The sequence below is a fragment of the Paramormyrops kingsleyae genome, chromosome 17, assembly GCF_048594095.1.
Source record: "Paramormyrops kingsleyae isolate MSU_618 chromosome 17, PKINGS_0.4, whole genome shotgun sequence".
In the NCBI taxonomy this organism is placed as follows: domain Eukaryota; kingdom Metazoa; phylum Chordata; class Actinopteri; order Osteoglossiformes; family Mormyridae; genus Paramormyrops; species Paramormyrops kingsleyae.
In genome coordinates, this window is record NC_132813.1 from 11,138,810 (window position 1) to 11,157,191 (window position 18,382).

An 18,382-nucleotide genomic window follows, 5' to 3' on the forward strand; every position below is an offset into this window, starting at 1 on the left:
GACGACGCACAACGGGGTAAACAGGGTAAACTGGTTCTTTCTGGGCGGCGTCGCCACCAGCGCGGACGGTATCTGGGAGGTGCGAGCGTCAAGACGCGGAAATAACCCCACATAAACGTCAGGGTTGTTAGGCGACATTCTACAAGAAAGGAAAACGAGTCTCGGAGCTAATAGGTAACGCAGAAGTGATTCTCGCTTGAATAAGGACAGGCTTCCCCGACGCCGATTACACTAGACTGAGAGATGGCGTTACAGGTGTGTTTGTGGTGCCTGCTGCTCGCGGCAGCCCTGAGCGCTCGCGGAAATGTTCGCAGCGAATCATGTTCGGATTCCATCGACATCGTATTCGATCAAGGACTCGATCCGCAGTCGTACGAAAACGGGGCGAACTTCACGAAGCGACTGGAAAACGCTTCGGACATCGACGCTTGCGGGAAGGCGTGCTGCGACTCGGAGGACTGTCACCTGGCGCTGGAGGGGGACCTGCAGGACGGGCTGGTCGAGTGTTTCCTGGTGAACTGCTTCAAAGACGGGGAGAATAAGTGCCGGTTAACGGACCGCGAGGGGTCCAAGATGTACAAGAGGGGGGACGCCATGCCGAAAGCCGGCTCCGACGCAGGTAAAGGTAACGAGTGACTCAGTGTTTCCTAAACACACGGAAATGGCTCAATAGTACAATAGCCGCATCACAATCTACCCAGGAGCAAACGTGGGGTCAGAAAACCAGGTTTTCGGGTGAAACTCACCTCAATTTTTACCTTTTTCAATTAACAGGGTTCAAAGTGTATTGTAACATCAGTTATTTGATTAATAATTCGGACCAGGAACTGAAATACCGCCCCCAGTCCCAGTTGCATTTAGTAACGCATTACTTTTAAAAAGTGGGGTGGAGTGGGGGGGCTCATTGATGTTTCCTCCCGGATATCTACACGGTTCTTTACCATTTTGGGTGGTTTTGAAGTTTTAGCTAGACTTAACATTTCAAAAGTTAGATTTGATCCAAACTAACAATGTGCGTCACTGGAAATGATATGTACCCGTGTCTTTATTTTTTAAAGCTTTCTTGCCAGGGAGTCCCGCAGCATTGTGGACGCAGGGATACTAGTGCTTACAGTTGTTTTAATAAGTGAGCTTAAAACTTATTCATGCGCAGTGCTGCTATTCATGTTATGTGGCTTTAGTTCTCGTTTTACTAGTTGAATTGTTTAACCATTTCTGTTTTGGAGAATGACTAAATCTCCCAAATCCCTTAAATAAAGCACATGATGTGTACTTTGTGGACGCCCGCATTTCTGGAAGTCCATTAGTGCTAAATTTTGCGGTCAAGTCCATTGTATAGTATCATTGGGAATTGACAAGTTTTAATTTCATGTCTGTTTTAGTAAGTATATGCATACATCCGTTTTAAAAACCTGAAATGAAAATTGTGGCAGATACCATGGTGTAGTACCCTGCCGTTCCTTTAAATGTGCCGGTGTTCAGACAAGTTCAGCTACCTATCGAGGCTTTCTGCGCATGTGCAGTTCCACCGTTTTGAGGTTAGGTTTCAGGGGTTTCGGGTGTTTTTGGGGGGGTTAGGGATATCGATTTAGCACTACGGCAGCCTACCTCGACAAAGTAGCTCAACTCGACGGAACACCGGCCTTTGTCTACAGATGGCCTGTTGAGCTTGCTTTTGTGGTGCTGCGCTACCCAGCCTACAGACGATACAGAGCATAATCAAAAAGTCTGCATGAAAACCCCCGCAATGGACTAATAAAATCTTTAACATGTGCTTTAACAGAGCTGTTCACTTCATATTCATTTAGAAACCTGTATTATTAAATTGTCTGACAATGTCAAACATTTTAGTTTAATAATGGAGACTGCTGTGGGTAGTCAGCAAACAGTGATGGCTTGAATGAACTAAAAACCTTTGATGCAGGAAAAAGAAACTGTTTGCCTTCCGATTATTTTGAACATAAGTAGTTGCCAGAAAGGAACCTTTAAAAAAAAAAAATCATGCGAGTATAACCTCTTTTGTCCTTCACACTCTTCTGTTTAATTTAACAGCAGTGTTACTGTTAGTATTGGGTGTTGAATTGCTGTCTTTTTTTTTGCAAACTAATAAGCAGTTGAAAATACACAATATTGCCAGCTTTCAACCATTCAGGTTTCAAATAACCTTGTAAATGAAATTAATGTATGATTGTCCCACATGACGGTCAGGAGAATTGTGAGCCTCCAAACACTTGGTGCTATGAATTAACGTGTGTATTGGAGTGAGAGAGGGAGTGCACACACGTGTGAGTGAGATGATTACTTGGCTGCCACATGGCATAAAAGCAAACATTGAACATTTTATACATATGTACAAATCCTTTGTATCTTTCAAAAGAAATGCTTTTTCACATTCATGTAAAAAAAAGTCAGACTTCCTCTTTAAATGCTGTGCATATGATACATAGGTCAAAAGCAATACTTTACATTGGTGTCTCTAGTCATGTCCAACGCTCTCAAACAAAGCTGCAAAAGTCCCTTATGTCTAAACCCCTTAGGTGAACAGAGGCTTTGTTCCTTAACCGTGAATGTGATGTATGTCTATTTTTTGAGTATCCAATGTAACTGCACACCTCGTTAACTTGGAAGCTATTGTGAGCTGACAGGAGACATTAAGGAACTTATGTTGAGGTTTGATTACATTGGTTTTACTTCTCTAACACACTGTTTTGTAAGAACTTTGCCACAGACATTTTAAAGAATCCATAATCTTGTTAGTTGCTTGCTTGAATTCAGCAAGGCCCTTAAGCCCTGCATTGTCTAACCCCGCCTGATGATCCTCTGTTATGCGTTACTTTGGACAAAGGTATCTGGCAAATTTAAACATGGAAGTGATGTAAATCATATCAAGTAGATTGTTCTTCATGGGGAAAACGTCACACTTCCGTGATTAGCCTTGATTGTTCATATCCCATCAGAACCCAGAGTCCTACATGTGGTACCATAATGTGGTACCATAATGTGGTACCATAATGTGGTACCATAATGTGGTACCATAATGTGGTACCATAATGTGGTACTTTTTTGCCCTTGGCCATTACGAACTTTTTAGTTAAAGTGCCTTTAGAAGCAGCATGTTCGTTTGTTGTTGGAAGAAGGATACTGGCTTCTTAGCTGTGTTCTGTGAATGCTTGTGACTTGCTGGTCTGCTTCCTCTTTGACACACACAGCTAGTCTAAGCATTTTAATGCACTTTATCCATTCTTTCCATGTCTGAAGTTGCATCATTATGCATTAATTACATTACCAGGGAAACCATTGGCAGGTGACAGTGCAATCTAATACTGTGTGTGTTTAATGAAGGAATTTTTAATATTAGCAGTTTTGTAATCTCATGCGTTATATGTAGAAAACTACTTGTCATCAAGGTGTTAAGCTACAGGTCTTAACCGGCTGACTATGAATCTTTCCAGAAACTTCATCTTATTATAAGATGATTTTGAACTGCCTTTGAAATGGTGGTTAAATCTTATAACTACAGGTCAATAGACTTGGTTAACCATTAATAGGCAGTAGTGACTGAGGACTGTATAGCTTCACATTTAAAGATGAAGGAGAAGATGTATGTCACCATGGGGGAGAAACCGCTTTGGTTTTTAATATTTTCTTAGTGCTTGATGGGTGCTTGATTTTTTTTTTTTTTTTTTTTTGATAATGGTAAAGCCTAGTTTTAGTAAGGAAGCCAGGTTAAGAGAGAGAAGTTTGGTGTATATATACATTTTAGTCAAATTTTATAAAATTTCTGAAAATTCCCAAATTGAAAATGACAGCTGGCATTAAAAATGTACTTATTGCCGTGAGAAACTTCAGACATTTTGATTGTTTAGACAGTACATAGCTTCATACAGTACAGCATAAAAACCTGGGAGTGCTATGTTTCTTCAGAGTAGTTTGTTGTGGTTTAAGCAGACTGGTGTAATTGGTTTAGTGGATAAACCTGTTTTTCCTCCATTCTTTCAGCAAGCAACACCCTTTTCTATGACCTTTCAGTAATGCATTGCTTCCTTTTTATATGAGATTTTTCTTTTATAATTAATCATATGTTGCTCATTTTTACTGATGTGGCATTTAACCCTGCTTAGTTTTATATATCTAAAAAAGATTTAGGGGTATTTTAAAACAAAATGTTGCACACCTAATACCTCTTGTACATTCCAAGAGATGATATTGCCTCACATTTTTGTTTTTCTCAAATGTCTTTCTCTTCCAAACAAATGCAAACATCCTGCTGCTGTTTTTTTCCCCCCCTCCCTGTCTTGCCAGTTCAGAGCTTATCCAGTCTAATCTCATCTCGTTTCAGTGACGTGAATTTGTCATTCTTTTAATTTGAAATATTTAGACATTTTTGCAGGCGGACTCTCTCGCCAGTTCATTTTGCTGTTCATCTGTGAAAATGACAGCTCACCTCTTCTACATTTACTTTGTAGAGCTTTTAAATCTTGCGTTGTGAAACCTTCATGTCAAAGTTTCCCTTTCGATGTTTCCCCAGCTACCACTGTGGGATCTACTCTGCCTGTGATGTCAACAAGTGAATTTGCAGGCAAGTTTACTGTTGTGTCTGTATTTGGTATAGAATGGTATTTGGTATAGAATGGTAGAAATATTTCCAACTGTCCCTTTAAGTCGCTCCTTTTTAATTTTAATGTATGGTTGTCTTTCTGGATATCACCTCTTGTGATAGTGATTTCAGATTCCCACTGTTTCACTTGCTTTTTCTTGTGTCTGTTACTTCCACATCTTTATGTTCTTTGTTTTCCTGCAATTTTCTAGAAAAGTGTGAGGCCCCACCATTGACTGGCATGTGCCGTGCTGCCCTGCCGCGTTATCACTACGTTAGTTCTACCAGCACATGCCAACCCTTTATCTATGGCGGATGCGGGGGTAACAAAAACAACTACGCCAGCGTGGAGCAATGCAAGGCAACCTGCACAGGTACCTGGTCCTGCCGTTACCCTCCCGAGCTTATCCGTCTGATCAGCAACATTAAATACAAACGAATGAAGCCTAGTAGCACAGGTCACGAGACTCGGGAGCCCAGGGCATTGTAGGACACGAGTGGCCATATGGGGAGTCCACTTCAAATAAGTGTTTTTTTTTTTTCTTTTTCTTTTGCTATGGGAAGAACCCTATACAGATCCAAGGAACACGTAGAGAAAACCTACCGCTAATCTCAAACTCAGTGCTCTGTTTCACAAGACCGCTTAAAAAAAAAAAAAAAAAAAAAAAACTCTTCCTTGTTCTCCATTCTTTTCAGTAACTGTGATTACTGGTCCCTCAAATGTTGCACAAACGCCGTCCTCTAAACCAAAAGGTAGGAAAGATTCCTTGATTATTGTAGCAGTTTGATTGCCTTGCTGACTTCAGGATCACAAAGAATTTTTTTTTTACATGTTGTTACCTGTACAAAGGCAGTCTGTCTCTCTCTCTCCTTGTGACACTCCCAGGCTTGGATGCTTGTTCAGCACCCTTTGAGTCTGGTCCCTGTCGCGCTGCCTTCCCCAAGTTTTACTTTGACCCCAGTGCTGGAAGGTGCCTTCCGTTTATCTATGGAGGTTGTTTAGGCAACGATAACAGGTACAACACCCTGGAAGACTGCATGTCCAGATGTACTGGACAGGAAGGTAAGACCGGATAAGGGAGAGTTTTATATAATTGATATAGTATTTGGGTAACGGGTTTCCTTCTGCCAAATGAATTATCAGAAGAAGAGACTGATGAATACTATTCTGTTTTAAATTAGAAAGTCATTAATTCTAGTAACATTTTTCACTTTAACAGAAGTTCACTTTGCTGTTTACAAAGGAATTTAGTAGTGTAATTTACCTTGCAGGGAAACTTGATCAATTTTTCCACCATGTTGCTCCACCAAGTGCAGGTAAGTAGGGATTAGGTAGTTATTTTGTGAAGGGTCTTATGCGACACCTAAGAAAATGGGCATTGGTAGGGCGTGTGGGGGGTGGGGGGGTGGGAGTGTTTGCAATTTTACCAAACAGATTTTGTGAGGATTGGTTACTTTCCTGTTCATTGCAAGCAGTCATGGACAGTGGTGCTTCATGAACCATTTGCTATATCTTTTTACTCCACTAGATGGTGCTCTCTGTTCAAAAAAGGGCACAAAGCATGACCCACAGCAAACCAAGAGCACCATCTAGCACCAAATACAGCAAATGGTTCATGAAATATCAATTTGCCCATCACTAGTTGCAAGTATTTATTAGAACATGTTGAAATCTAAGGAAAACACTTCTTGAATGCCAAGTTGCTGTAGTGTCCAGCAGTAAAGTTAACTTCTTTTTTTCTTTTCTTTTTTCTTTCCTTAGCTTTTTTCCTGGTGGCCACCCTGGCTGTCATCTCCATTGTGCTCTTGGTGGGCCTGGTCCTGCTCTTAGTGCGGAGGGCCAGGACTCGCCGCTCTGTACATGATGACAAGGAGGAGTTGCTGGCTGAGGTGTCAGAACCCATCGTTGAAATGAAATAAATGTATTTCTGATACAATTATTTCATGGGAAGCAAACCCTTCAGTGCATTTCTTGACATTAACACTAAAATCAGCAACAAATTTACATTAGCACATTATATTACAGTGCATTAGCTCCTTTGAAACAAATTATGGAGTGTAATACTTTTGCTTAGGAGTGTTAAATAGTATAACCTGTCCTGTTTCACTGATGCAGAAAGCAAAATACTGAATTTCCTTAAAACATTTAGTAAAGTAAATGATTTCAAAATTATATCTACCTGTGATTCCTTTTGCACATCGTTTTTCGTCTAGAGGCACATCGAATCCAAACATTGGTACATTATGCTAGTCATTACATCCCTGCTTTGTGGCTTGTCAGTAACAGTCAATGGAGTTGCAACAGTGGAAAAGAGAGAATGCTGGTGCTGCTGAATTGAGTCCTGCTAGGTGTAGCTCTTCAAAGAAAAGTTTGTAGTGCCGTTAATATTTACACGTTGATTGATACACGTTGATTGATACACGTTGATCCAGTCTGCTAGCAATTTTTTTTAAGCCTGTTCTAATTCCGAAAGAAACCCTAAAGTTTAGGAAAGGAGACCATGAGACATTTCCTGATCGATTTTACAAATTCACTGAATTAAGTATGACCGAAAAGGTTATCCCCATTGAAATGCTTTAGAGAAATGTGCACGTGATTTCTAAATTTCTCAACTTCTTGGCTGGGGTAGACCTTTATCATGTTATTCATGCTTCTTCTATCTGACCTCAACATTTATCAAGACAATACATTTGTGTATAAGCAAGCTCTGCACAGTGTATTAATGGAATTATTGTACTCTTAATAATGAATATTATTCATGTTACTTTCAGCACCATTTTGGAAATTATGGTATATTTTCTTATAGGTAACTTAGGGCTGATTTCTATGTTCCTCGGATGTTTATACGTTTTATTGAAGGGAAATGTTTTTTAGATTCAAATTTTAAACTTTTGGTATATTTAGTGCCTTCATATTTATGGTTGCTTTAAAATGGTCCAGTGGGATTTTCTTTTACCAAAGAGCTCTAGAAGAGATGCAGTTACTTTTAAAATATGGAACTGATCAATAGGTAACGTGCACTGGTTTAATTATCAAAGAAATATACACTGAAATGTTTTTAAATTGCTTGTAAAATTGCTTATTTTGGCTCATTACTCGAGTCGTTTTCAATAAAGTAACCGAAATATGCTTTGGGTTTGGTTGTTTTTAAAAGTCAAAATTCTTTAGAAATCAGTCGCATAACTCTCACCACTAGAGGGCAACAGTTAACGTGCAAAAAAAACCTGCGGTATCCCACCAAGAATAATGCTTATTAAATGACATAAGAATAATGCTGATGTTTACAGAACTTACAACCTATTCATACGCAATGTTGGCATTCATGTTATGTGGCTTTAGTTCATTTTTACGAGTTGAATTGTTAAACCATTTCTGTTTTGGAAAATTACTAAATCTCCCAAATCCCTTAAATAAAGCACATGATGTGGACGCCCGCATTTGTGGAAGTCATTAGTGCTGGACTTGGCGGCCAAATCCATAATTATAGTATCATTGGGAATTGACAAATTTTAGTTTCATCTCTGTTTTTTGTAAGTATATGCATACATCAGTTTTAAAAACCTCTGAATGAAACCATGGTGTAGTACCCTGCCGTTCCTTTAAATGTGCCGGTGTTCAGACAAGTTCAGCTACCTATCGGGGCTTTCTGCGCATGTGCAGTTCCACCGTTTTGAGGTTAGGTTTCAGGGGTTTCGGGTGTTTTTGGGGGGGGGTTAGGGTTAGGGATATCGATTTAGCACTACGGCAGCCTACCTCGACAAAGTAGCTCAACTCGACGGAACACCGGCCTTTGTCTACAGATGGCCTGTTGAGCTTGCTTTTGTGGTGCTGCGCTACCCAGCCTACAGGCAATACAGAGCATAATCAAAAAGTCTATATGACAACCTCAGTAATGGACTAATAAAATCTTTAACAGAGCTGTTCACTTCATATTTCATATTCATTTAGAAACCTGTATTAAATTGACAATGTCAAACATTTTAGTTTAATAATGGAGACTGCTGTGGGCAGTCAGCAAACAGTGATGGCTTGAATGAACTAAAAACCTTTGATGCAGGCAAAAGAAACTGTTTGCCTTCCGATTATTTTGAACATAAGTAGTTGCCAGAAAACCTTTTAAAACAAATCATGTGAGTATAACCTCTTTTGTCCTTCACACTCTTCTGTTTAATTTAACAGCAGTGTTACTGTTAGTATTGCTTGTTGAATTGTGAGCCTCCAAACACTTGGTGCTATGAATTAACACGTGTGTCAGAGAGTGAGAGTGAGAGAGAGAGTGCACACACGCATGAGTGAGATGATTAACCTTTGCTGCCACATGGCATAAAAGCAAACATTGAACATTTTATACATATGTACAAATCCTTTTTTTGTGTTTTTTTTAAGGAAATGCTTTGACATTTTCACATTATCATGTAAAAAAATCTCAGCCATTATCTTTAAATGATGTGTCTATGATACACAAGTCAGAAGCATTACTTTACATTGGTGTCTCTAGTCCTGTCCAATGCTCTCAAACAAAGCTGCAAAAGTCCCTTATGTCTAAACCCCTTAGGTGAACAGAGGCTTTGTTCCTTAACCGTGAATGTGATGTATGTCTATTTTTTGAGTATCCAATGTAACTGCACACCTCGTTAACTTGGAAGCTATTGTGAGCTGACAGGAGACATTAAGGAACGTATTTTGAGGTTTGATTACATTGTTTTTACTTCTCTAACACACTGTTTTGTAAGAACTTTGCCACAGACATTTTAAAGAATCCATAATCTTGTTAGTTGCTTGCTTGAATTCAGCAAGGCCCTTAAGCCCTGCATTGTCTAACCCCGCCTGATGATCCTCTGTTATTTGTTACTTTGGGCAAAAGTATCTGCCAAATTTAAACATGGAAGTGATGTAAATCATATCAGGTATATTGTTCTTCATGGGGAAAACGTCACACTTCTGTGATTAGCTTTGTACATATTCTCTTCGGTAAGATGACCATCTTCCCCTGCTACCGGGGGAACTTCATAAACTATGCATTTCGCTGGTGGCACTGTCTGAGGTACACAGACTGGGGTTGTGGCTAGATCTCTGTAGGTAGGTATACTTACTTTTGGTCTGGTCAGTCCAATGGCTGCCATACTCAGTGAGTAGCTGTTGCTGTAGTGGATCGGCTTCTCCTGATGGTGTGTGATGTCACTACTTTTAATGAGCGTATTATTGGAGCTAAGGCACTCCTTAAGAACATAAGAACGTAAGTTTACAAACGAGAGGAGGCCTTTTGGCCCATCAAGCTCGTTTGGGGAGAACTTAACTAATAGCTCAGAGTTGTTAAATCAGAGCTAGATAAGATTTTAAAGGAACCCAGGGTTTTAACTTGCACTACGCTAGTAGGAAGACTATTCCATGCTCTAACTACACGCTGTGTAAAGAAGTGCTTTCTCAAATTCAGTTTAAAATGTTCTCCTGCTAATTTCCACCTATGACCACAAGTTCTAATATTTAAACTAATATTAAAGTAACCATTTGGCTGAACAGCACCCAGACCTGTTAGAATCTTATATTCCTGGATCATGTCCCTCCTTAATCTCCTTTGCACGAGGCTGAACAGATTCAGCTCAGCCAACCTCTCATCATAAGACATTCCTCTAAAACCAGGAATCATTCTTGTAGCCCTACGTTGAACCTTTTCCAAGTCAGCAATGTCCTTCTTAAAGTATGCTGACCAAACCTGCACACAATATTCTAGGTGGGGTCTTACCAAGGAATTGTATAATCGTAGCATCACCTCCCTTGACTTACATCTCTAGGTGTATGGAGTTTAACGCAACATCCTATTGGCCTTTTTTATTGCTTCCCCACACTGGAGAGAGTGGAACATGGAAGCATCAACATACACACCGAGGTCTTTCTCATAATCAGCTACAAACATAAGGATCCAGCGACCAGCAGCCCCTGACTTTTTTTGCAGTCAAGCAACATGGAGCCACTCTCAACCTGGTCTCCAGACCCACGGGGACTGACACAATCCTCATAGTCAGCCCTGTCAGTGCCAGTGGTCCCATTGAAGTCACCCATGACCAGAGGAGTCTTACCTCGTAGGCACCCATCAACCACCGAGTGAAATCGCGAGTAAAATGTCTCCCTCATGAGACATTAGTCGCCGCGGTCACACCATACACTGAGACAACAGAAAAGACACCCGAAATAGCTTTTTTTGACTGTCATTACTCGAGTCATTTTCAATGAAGTAACCGAAATATGCAGTAATTGCCTTGGGTTTGATTGTTTAAAAATTGCAGTCGGACAAGAATTCTTTAGAAATCAATCACATAACTGTTTCACCTCTAGAGGGCAACAGCTAATGTGCAAAAAAACCTAGAGTATACAACCAAATGTTAAGGCATTGTTACTTTCTCACAAAAATAACTACAGAAACTTGTTGCAGCTTATATGTTGAAAACGCTATTTCTGAGCTTGGGAGAATTTTTGTGTCCCCCCCATCAAACGCTGCTGTATCTTTAAATGGCATTCTCGTACCTTTTTTTGTTGATTGTAATGTATTTCAGTTTAAAATAAAACAAGCTAGCTGACTTCTTTGTGCTATGGATCATGACGATTGCTAGTGTTACAAAAATACATAATGCGTTTCTTTTTCTCGGAAAAAAATTTTGTACGTGATTTGGAATGCTTGGAATATATCTGAGGTTTTACTTCTGCTGGAGTAGTCATTTGTATAGGTACCGTACAAGCCGACGTGGAGTTCATAAATGCTGCAGTGTTTTTGCATTTTTCATTTCTTCAGTTTCAACATAACGCAGCATAACTCCCTCAGAATTTTGTGATACCTTCAGAAAAGAGACAGTTCCCTTGCTTTGCCAGCCATGTCTTGTTTTGAGTCCTTACAGTTATTGCCATAAATATCTCCAAATTGCCCCATCCTGGGTTATTTTCGGCCTTGTGCCGGTAGCTTCCAGGACAGGCTATGGACCCCTGCAACCCTGCATCAGACAAGCAGGTATGGAAAATGAGCCGACGGAATATCCCATGCTCCTTTGCAAAATAAGGCAAACAACAGCACTGGCAAGTCTTCCGTCTTTTGCATATAAGAACTCTCCGGATTTGGCACATTGAATTCTGAAATCAAGGACCTCAGCTCACTTCTCAGACATGAGAAGTCACTCCTCCCAGGTCCACAATATCCCTACTACAGCCTGCTTATCCTTTTTGTCCGAGATCCTAATATGATGCTTTTAATAAAGAATGACATGATATACACAGTGATTAGAGAGACTTTCATGATGCTACAGAACCTTTACCCAGAGAATTACAGGGAGGTTGTGTAAGAGGGGGGAAAAAAGAGAAAAAGGCCATTAGTGCCTGAACAGAAAACATGCTGCCCATAGTGCAGCCAGTTCCATCCCCATCTGGGTCCTGAAAATTTAAAGTCACCTTTTTAGTTCTCATTGGCCAGTTAGCCGAATGACTGCTGCAGCGATAGAGGCATCTGGTTTCCATCCCAGGCCAGTGTAATTGTGGTTGTTTAGTGTGACCCCAAACCAGCTTCTTGACGGATTTTGAAGGATTCTCCACATTCTTTCCGGGTAAGTGCTGTGTCTCAGTAGCCCCTCCTCTATCGTGTTTACGATAGTATATTAGGGGAACTGCATTCTACTGAAAGTGACACGACTCTGCCGAAAAGCTTACTCGGACGTGTTCTAACATCACAAACCGCTACGGAACAGAAAAACAGAAATGTATCTTTGAAAGTGGTGTCTGCACCTCTTGATGGTTTTAACGACCATAACAGCGTGACGACAGCTGACTGTCACTGACCAAAGTGTTAGTGACACTGTGGCTGCTAACAGTGAAAGAAAAAGGGAGGAAACGAAGGGAAAAATTAATAAGATGGTCTGTGTGACGTGTGTGTGTGTGTGTGTGTGTGTATATATATATATATATATATATATATATATAAACTGCAGAACATGATGTCATGTCTTTGGACCTCTGAAATAGGAGGGGTTGACTAGTAGGGGGTGGGGGTGTTTTAAGCGGGGAAAGGGGGCTGTAATTTGAGTATCCCCATCTAAAATTGAAAGCAGTTGCGAATCCTCTGGAGGTTTAACTTCTACAGCCTGGGCTCAGCTTGCAGTTCCCACGACACCAACCAACCTCCACCTCTGCCTCCCCCCCCCCCCCAAGTATCATTTCTGTCTCCTGCTTTTTTCTTTTGTCTGCATAGCTAGTCCATGTGTCTATAAATGGGAAATCTGGTGGCAGCTTAAAGAAACAAAGCCAGATAATCATGCTTAAAAAGGCAAAGGGGTGCCTCTGAGTCATTCTTTATAAAAAGCAACCTTGAGAATCATAAAATGTTTATGAAATGGAAAATAGTTTAGACAGACAATTTAAGTGTGTTGAGTGGATATGGTACAGACTTACACACTCTTCATGCTATACCCTTTACATTAATTTTAATTCTCTCCTTACCTTCCTTTGACTTCTCCATTTCCTTTGCGATTTTCATTTGCTCTGATAATTAGATGTCTGCAGAATTTTTTTTTTAAACTGAAAAACCAAGTCCTGAATAGGTTAAAGCATATACTAGTGTATACACTAATGCAGCACTTGGTCGTGTGTATCAGGACATGAATACACTACATTTATTTATTGTGAAAACAAATACATATATGATGTCGGTACATATATAATCACTTTCCCCTTATAACAACAACAATAATAATAATTAATAATAATATTTTTCCTCTTTTTTCTTCAGTGTTTGCTATTCAGTTCTATATCTTACCATCAGTTTTTTAAGTCTGACTTGATACTAACTTTCATGATATAATAAGATAATACCAGGCTTCAATTTCTATTTGCATTTGGAAGAAATATTTCATATAATGAGGTGTTTGAAGAAGAATACATGTTTGCCCATTTCAACTTAGTAGTACAGACACGTACAGGGAATATTAAAAGTATATGGCTGGAATTTTTAGGGGTCCAAGCATCAATGGTGCAAGTTTCCTATTGTTTTTGTCCTTTGTTTTTGTGAGTCAGCTTCATAAGATAGAGAAAGATGGTTTGGTATGCAGCATATACCTTCTCTGTAATGCCAGCCAGCTTTGCTGTTGTATCAGCCCGTTTCCCTTTCCAGCAAAACGTTCAGGTTTCCCCCCCCCCCGTTTTACTCTTCTGGAGGCGTTAAAATCTTCTCTGCTCCCTTTGTCAGCCATGTTACCTCATCAGTGACCTGACTCAAAACAGATGTTAGTCATGGATGGTGAATCATAGCCAAGATCTGAGACAATGTGCAAAAAGTCGCTTGTTCCTTATTCAGCATGTATAAAGACGCAATAGACACAGATTACATGAGAAACTATTAAAAAAAAAAAAAAAAAAAAGTTTCGCCAAACAAGGAAAGGGAAAAAAAACCCCTGGATTCATTTTCACAAGTATTTCATCAAAACCAACTTGCATGGGTTATCACATAATTTATCATGTAAATGTATAAATTGCCAGTGAAACCAGATGATTCCTTCCCCAGTGAAATGGTCTCTGCTGATTTAGCGGTAAAAAAAATGTGATAAGACAAAAGGCCTGAAGGTGGGTTGATGTGAGTGTCCAAAAATGAATTTTAGTTTGTAAGTAACAAAAGAAAACAAAATTAAGTGTTTGATCTCACTTTGAAATATTCCACACATCCCTTTCTTGTCGCATATACTTCCATTTACTTCAACACAGTCTGTACATTCAGTCATGCAAGAAAACAAAGAAAGTAGGACGTGTAAGTTCAAAAACACACGCACATTCTCAGAAGGAATTTAGGGCAAGTTTCCAATGCCTAACTTCTGAATTGTTTTTAGTGGAAGGCTTTTGGTGAATCTTGCATCTGTATTCTATACTACGTCTTGCTGAGTTTAACTACACAGCAAAAGGGAACATAAACAGCTTTACTGTCAATGTGGTGAGTTTGAGAGTCTGACGTGTTAGACCAAGCTTCCCTGACCCAATTATTCAGCTGTACCTCAGTGTGGAATGTTGGCCGAACCTTGACTGCTTGTGGTCCTGTCTGTGGCTTCATAGTGTTCTGAGAACTGGCCCGTCACTGATCCAGTACAGCCAGATCCAGCAGGTCCTGTGCCAGAAGCACTGGATGGAAAGCCGACCAACATCTGCTTTTCAATGACTTACTAACCCCACATGACATCAGAGGATGTTGGCAAGGGGAAGATTAAAAAGAAAAATAAGAAAAAGAAAAATATTTAACACATCTACTCTAACGGGCCACCTAAAAAAGAAGAGAATCGAATTGCTAAAGAGAATCGTCTTGTCTATGTGCATAAAGAAAGGAGTCATTGGTTTCCCATGAAAGGAGATGTATTAATGTATGAGTCATTACTTATGGTGCATCGTACTACTGAATCTCTGAAGCTACGTGAGTAACGGACAGATGAAAAGAAAGAACATAAATTAGTAAAGAGACACTGAAATAAAAGTGTGGCATACGTAAGGGATAATGTACAGGCAGCCGGTAGTTATCGCAGAAATAAGCCCCGACAGTGTGATCAGGACCCAACGCGAAGCGGAGGGTCTTGTATCACACTGAAGGGGCTTATTTCGCGATAACTACCGGCTGCCTGTACATTATCCCGCTTATTACACGGCTACTTGCCACATAAGGAAAATGACATGGACATGAATATGAATTTGAAACATTTTATTGGCATATTTGTTTTAAAATAACATTTTTATCTTTCCGCGAAACGATATAGTACCACGTGACTATGCGTTATTACTTTGGAGCGGTTATTATTTGAAAATAATGAACCTGCAAATGTCTCAACTGACCAATCAGAATCAAGCATTCCAGAGAGCCGTGTAATAAAGTGTTATAACAGTAAAGGATCTTCAAAGGTGGCATAGTTATACTTACAAGGTGAATCATGATTGTTGGCCTTCTTCATGTGTACAATTATTATTCTGAAATAGGTTTTTCTTATAAGATGATTTTCATTATCTGTAGACAGATGAATAGATAAAACATTTGAGTTTGATGCCTTTATATGGACACATTTTGGAAGGAGTCCTGAAATATTTCACATGCTGAATTGAATAGACAATGAGTGCCTTTGTAGCAAATTGCTTTACAGTTTCACTTGATGTATTTCTTGTAACACTGTTAATGCCCTCTGCAGTTTGAGAATGGAGAGAGGATGAGAATGGAGGCCAGGAACTAAGGTCAATGATCCTCTGGCTTCTTTGGGAAGCCACTATTGACTGAGCCTGGTCACTAGACACCAGAACATTGCCCTGAGTTAGCAAGATGCAGAAGCAAATAGCAGGATGTCAACTCTCTGTTTACTCTGGGGAATCTGTGCATTTCCTCCTACATCTATTTTGAACTATTAGGTTTCAGGGTAAAAATTGTGGGGTTAACCACCTTATGTCCCCATATCAGCTATTCATGACGACAGAGATATTTTAATTCCCATATGCGCACATTTGATTTGACCAAACCGCACGTCTCAGTCACCTTGTTGCGTGACACCAGGTCATTCATACTCTAAAATGAACATGCTGATTCTTGTTTTACTGCTGTGAAATAATGTGCATCAGCTCCTGTGTTTTGCTCTATTACACACAAATAAGGTAAGATTGATGCGTGCAGCTTAGTAGATCCATTTTTACTGTATGCAGTTTTCCATTTCTATAATGGCCCTCTAACATTCTTCACGCATTTAACCGAAAGGATGGGTGTTCATCAATACCAAGAACGCAAAGAATGTACTTGTGTTCTTGGCAAGAGCATTCTTGCTAACTTGGCTTCCCAGAACGAACTTGGGGTGCAATGGATCATAGGATTGGTCTTGTTTGGCAAGTATGCAACCAATGCATCCTCCATATCTGGGGCAGAGCAAGAATGACATCCAGAGTTTTTTTTACTGTACTCCATACTTCTGTTCTTGAGTACTCAAACTGTATATTGGCAAAGGAAGATGATGTAAAATGAGTATTCAAGTACAGTGGTACCATTAGAACTCGAATTTCTTAAAAGCCGAACCAACCAGTTTGAAAAAAAAAATGACCTAGAACTCGATCTGAATCTCATAAGTCGAACTGCGAACGCAGACCTCAGTTAACTTGTACGCGCGGGGAAATGAGTCACGTGGCACGTCTCTCAGCGGAAACAAAGGGTAATGCTTCAGTCTCAGCCTCGCATGTGCTGTGATAGCATCGTGCATGTTTACACTAGCTGAATACATATATTTAGTCAGTAAAAATACATTTAGACAATAATAATATTGTCCTGCCGAGCAGGGACGGAACGGAGACAAAGGCGCAGACGTCAGGGTATCGGGGAATACGGGGTTTAATTACAGGTAAGGCAGGCAAAACGCAGACGGACAATACAATGACCGGACTGGGGAAACAAACTGAAACGCGAACTAAATACAGAGGACTAATGACAACAAGCAGAAACAGCTGATCACACAGGGATTCCACACGGGGTTAACGAGGGGGCGTGGCATGCGCTTCCTGTTTTGAAGCGGAGTGCACGTTAAAACAAGAAAAACAAAGAGTGCATGTGTGCCATATGATTTTTGATGATACTTGGCGCTTGTAAACCAGAACTTGCTTGGTTTCCAAGTCAAAATTTATTAAAAATCTTTGCTCGTCTTGCAGAACACTCGTAAACCGCGTTACTCGTAACCCGAGGTTCCACTGTACTTATTATGCGCAGGGTCTTAAGAAGCACCATCCCAAACAGCATAGGACAAAAGGCCGGGATAGTCTGGCAGGGGGGGCGTAGAGGGAGGGAAAGTCAGGATGTTTCCAACAGTCCCTGAGTGACAGGCCCCTAAAACATTTGGAAGATAATTGAATTGACCTGGGTTGGGGGCTCAATATGATATGATATTTTATGATATTTATAATATGATATGATATTATGGGGCGCAAAATCATTAGCCGGCTCCTGCACCGACTTGTACATTTGGGAAAATTAATAATTATTATCACAGTGTATTGAATAAGTTACTGTCATTAGTAACCGAGACAGAACCCCCAATGGTTTCCATGGTGATGCTTCAACAGCTATTGATTGGCATCTGTACATAGTTCCCAACCATACTTACAATGGTCTTTGACAGCTTTAGGTCATTGCTGGCAACCACTTGTCTATCAAAATCTATGCCCCCACTGTGTAGTTTTACTTGTGGCATGAATTTTGCTTAGTGCTTTTATGGAAGTCACTTCATATAATCTAGGTCATCTGGAAAAGAGACTTGGCTTTATATGCACTTTAAACTCAAGGCTGGCCAAAGAAGTGCAGCACTGTGCGAGAGTCTTAGGCAGTCAAAGAATTTTTTTGAAAGCTGAGTATTAGGAGAATATTTGCTCTGGAAAAACACAATTTAACATTTCAACATACGCAAAATAAGAGTAACAATTAAAACTAACAGGAATTTCATCTGTTCTCCAAAATACTGATATCTTGTTGGATGGCTCTCAAACCTCTTCTCAGCGGCATCCCAACCATTTTATATACCCATTAAATTTCACCACCAGCTCAATTAATTAAATTAGTCAGCGAGGTATTGATTAGCCAAGCAAGGTGAGTTAGTGGCTGAGTCAAAAAACACACAGGTGTGTTGGACGGTGGCTGCAAATACTGAGGAGACTTTAGGAGAGGTTTTGGAATGACTCAGCTGACCCACTTTGACAGACATCATAGTTCCACACCAACATGAAGGTCATTTAAACATAAATTTTTTTGACTGCCAAAGACCTTT

At 40.1% G+C, this 18,382-nt stretch overlaps 1 protein-coding gene across 2 annotated transcripts; it reads left to right on the plus strand.

Annotated features, from left to right (window-relative positions):
• spint2 (serine peptidase inhibitor, Kunitz type, 2) lies at window positions 1-7,727 on the plus strand. 2 transcript variants are annotated; one of them, XM_023812191.2, is made up of 7 exons: window positions 1-625; window positions 4,529-4,579; window positions 4,810-4,971; window positions 5,294-5,350; window positions 5,484-5,660; window positions 5,870-5,914; window positions 6,360-7,727. In XM_023812191.2, the coding sequence occupies exons 1-7, from the start codon at window positions 244-246 to the stop codon at window positions 6,515-6,517; spliced, it is 1,032 nt and encodes a 343-aa protein (XP_023667959.1). In that variant the 5' UTR covers window positions 1-243; the 3' UTR covers window positions 6,518-7,727. The 2 variants fall into 2 exon arrangements, with proteins under 2 accessions (XP_023667959.1, XP_023667960.1); XM_023812192.2 differs by having other exon boundaries at window positions 2-619.
• Window positions 7,728-18,382: the final 10,655 nt, after the last annotated feature.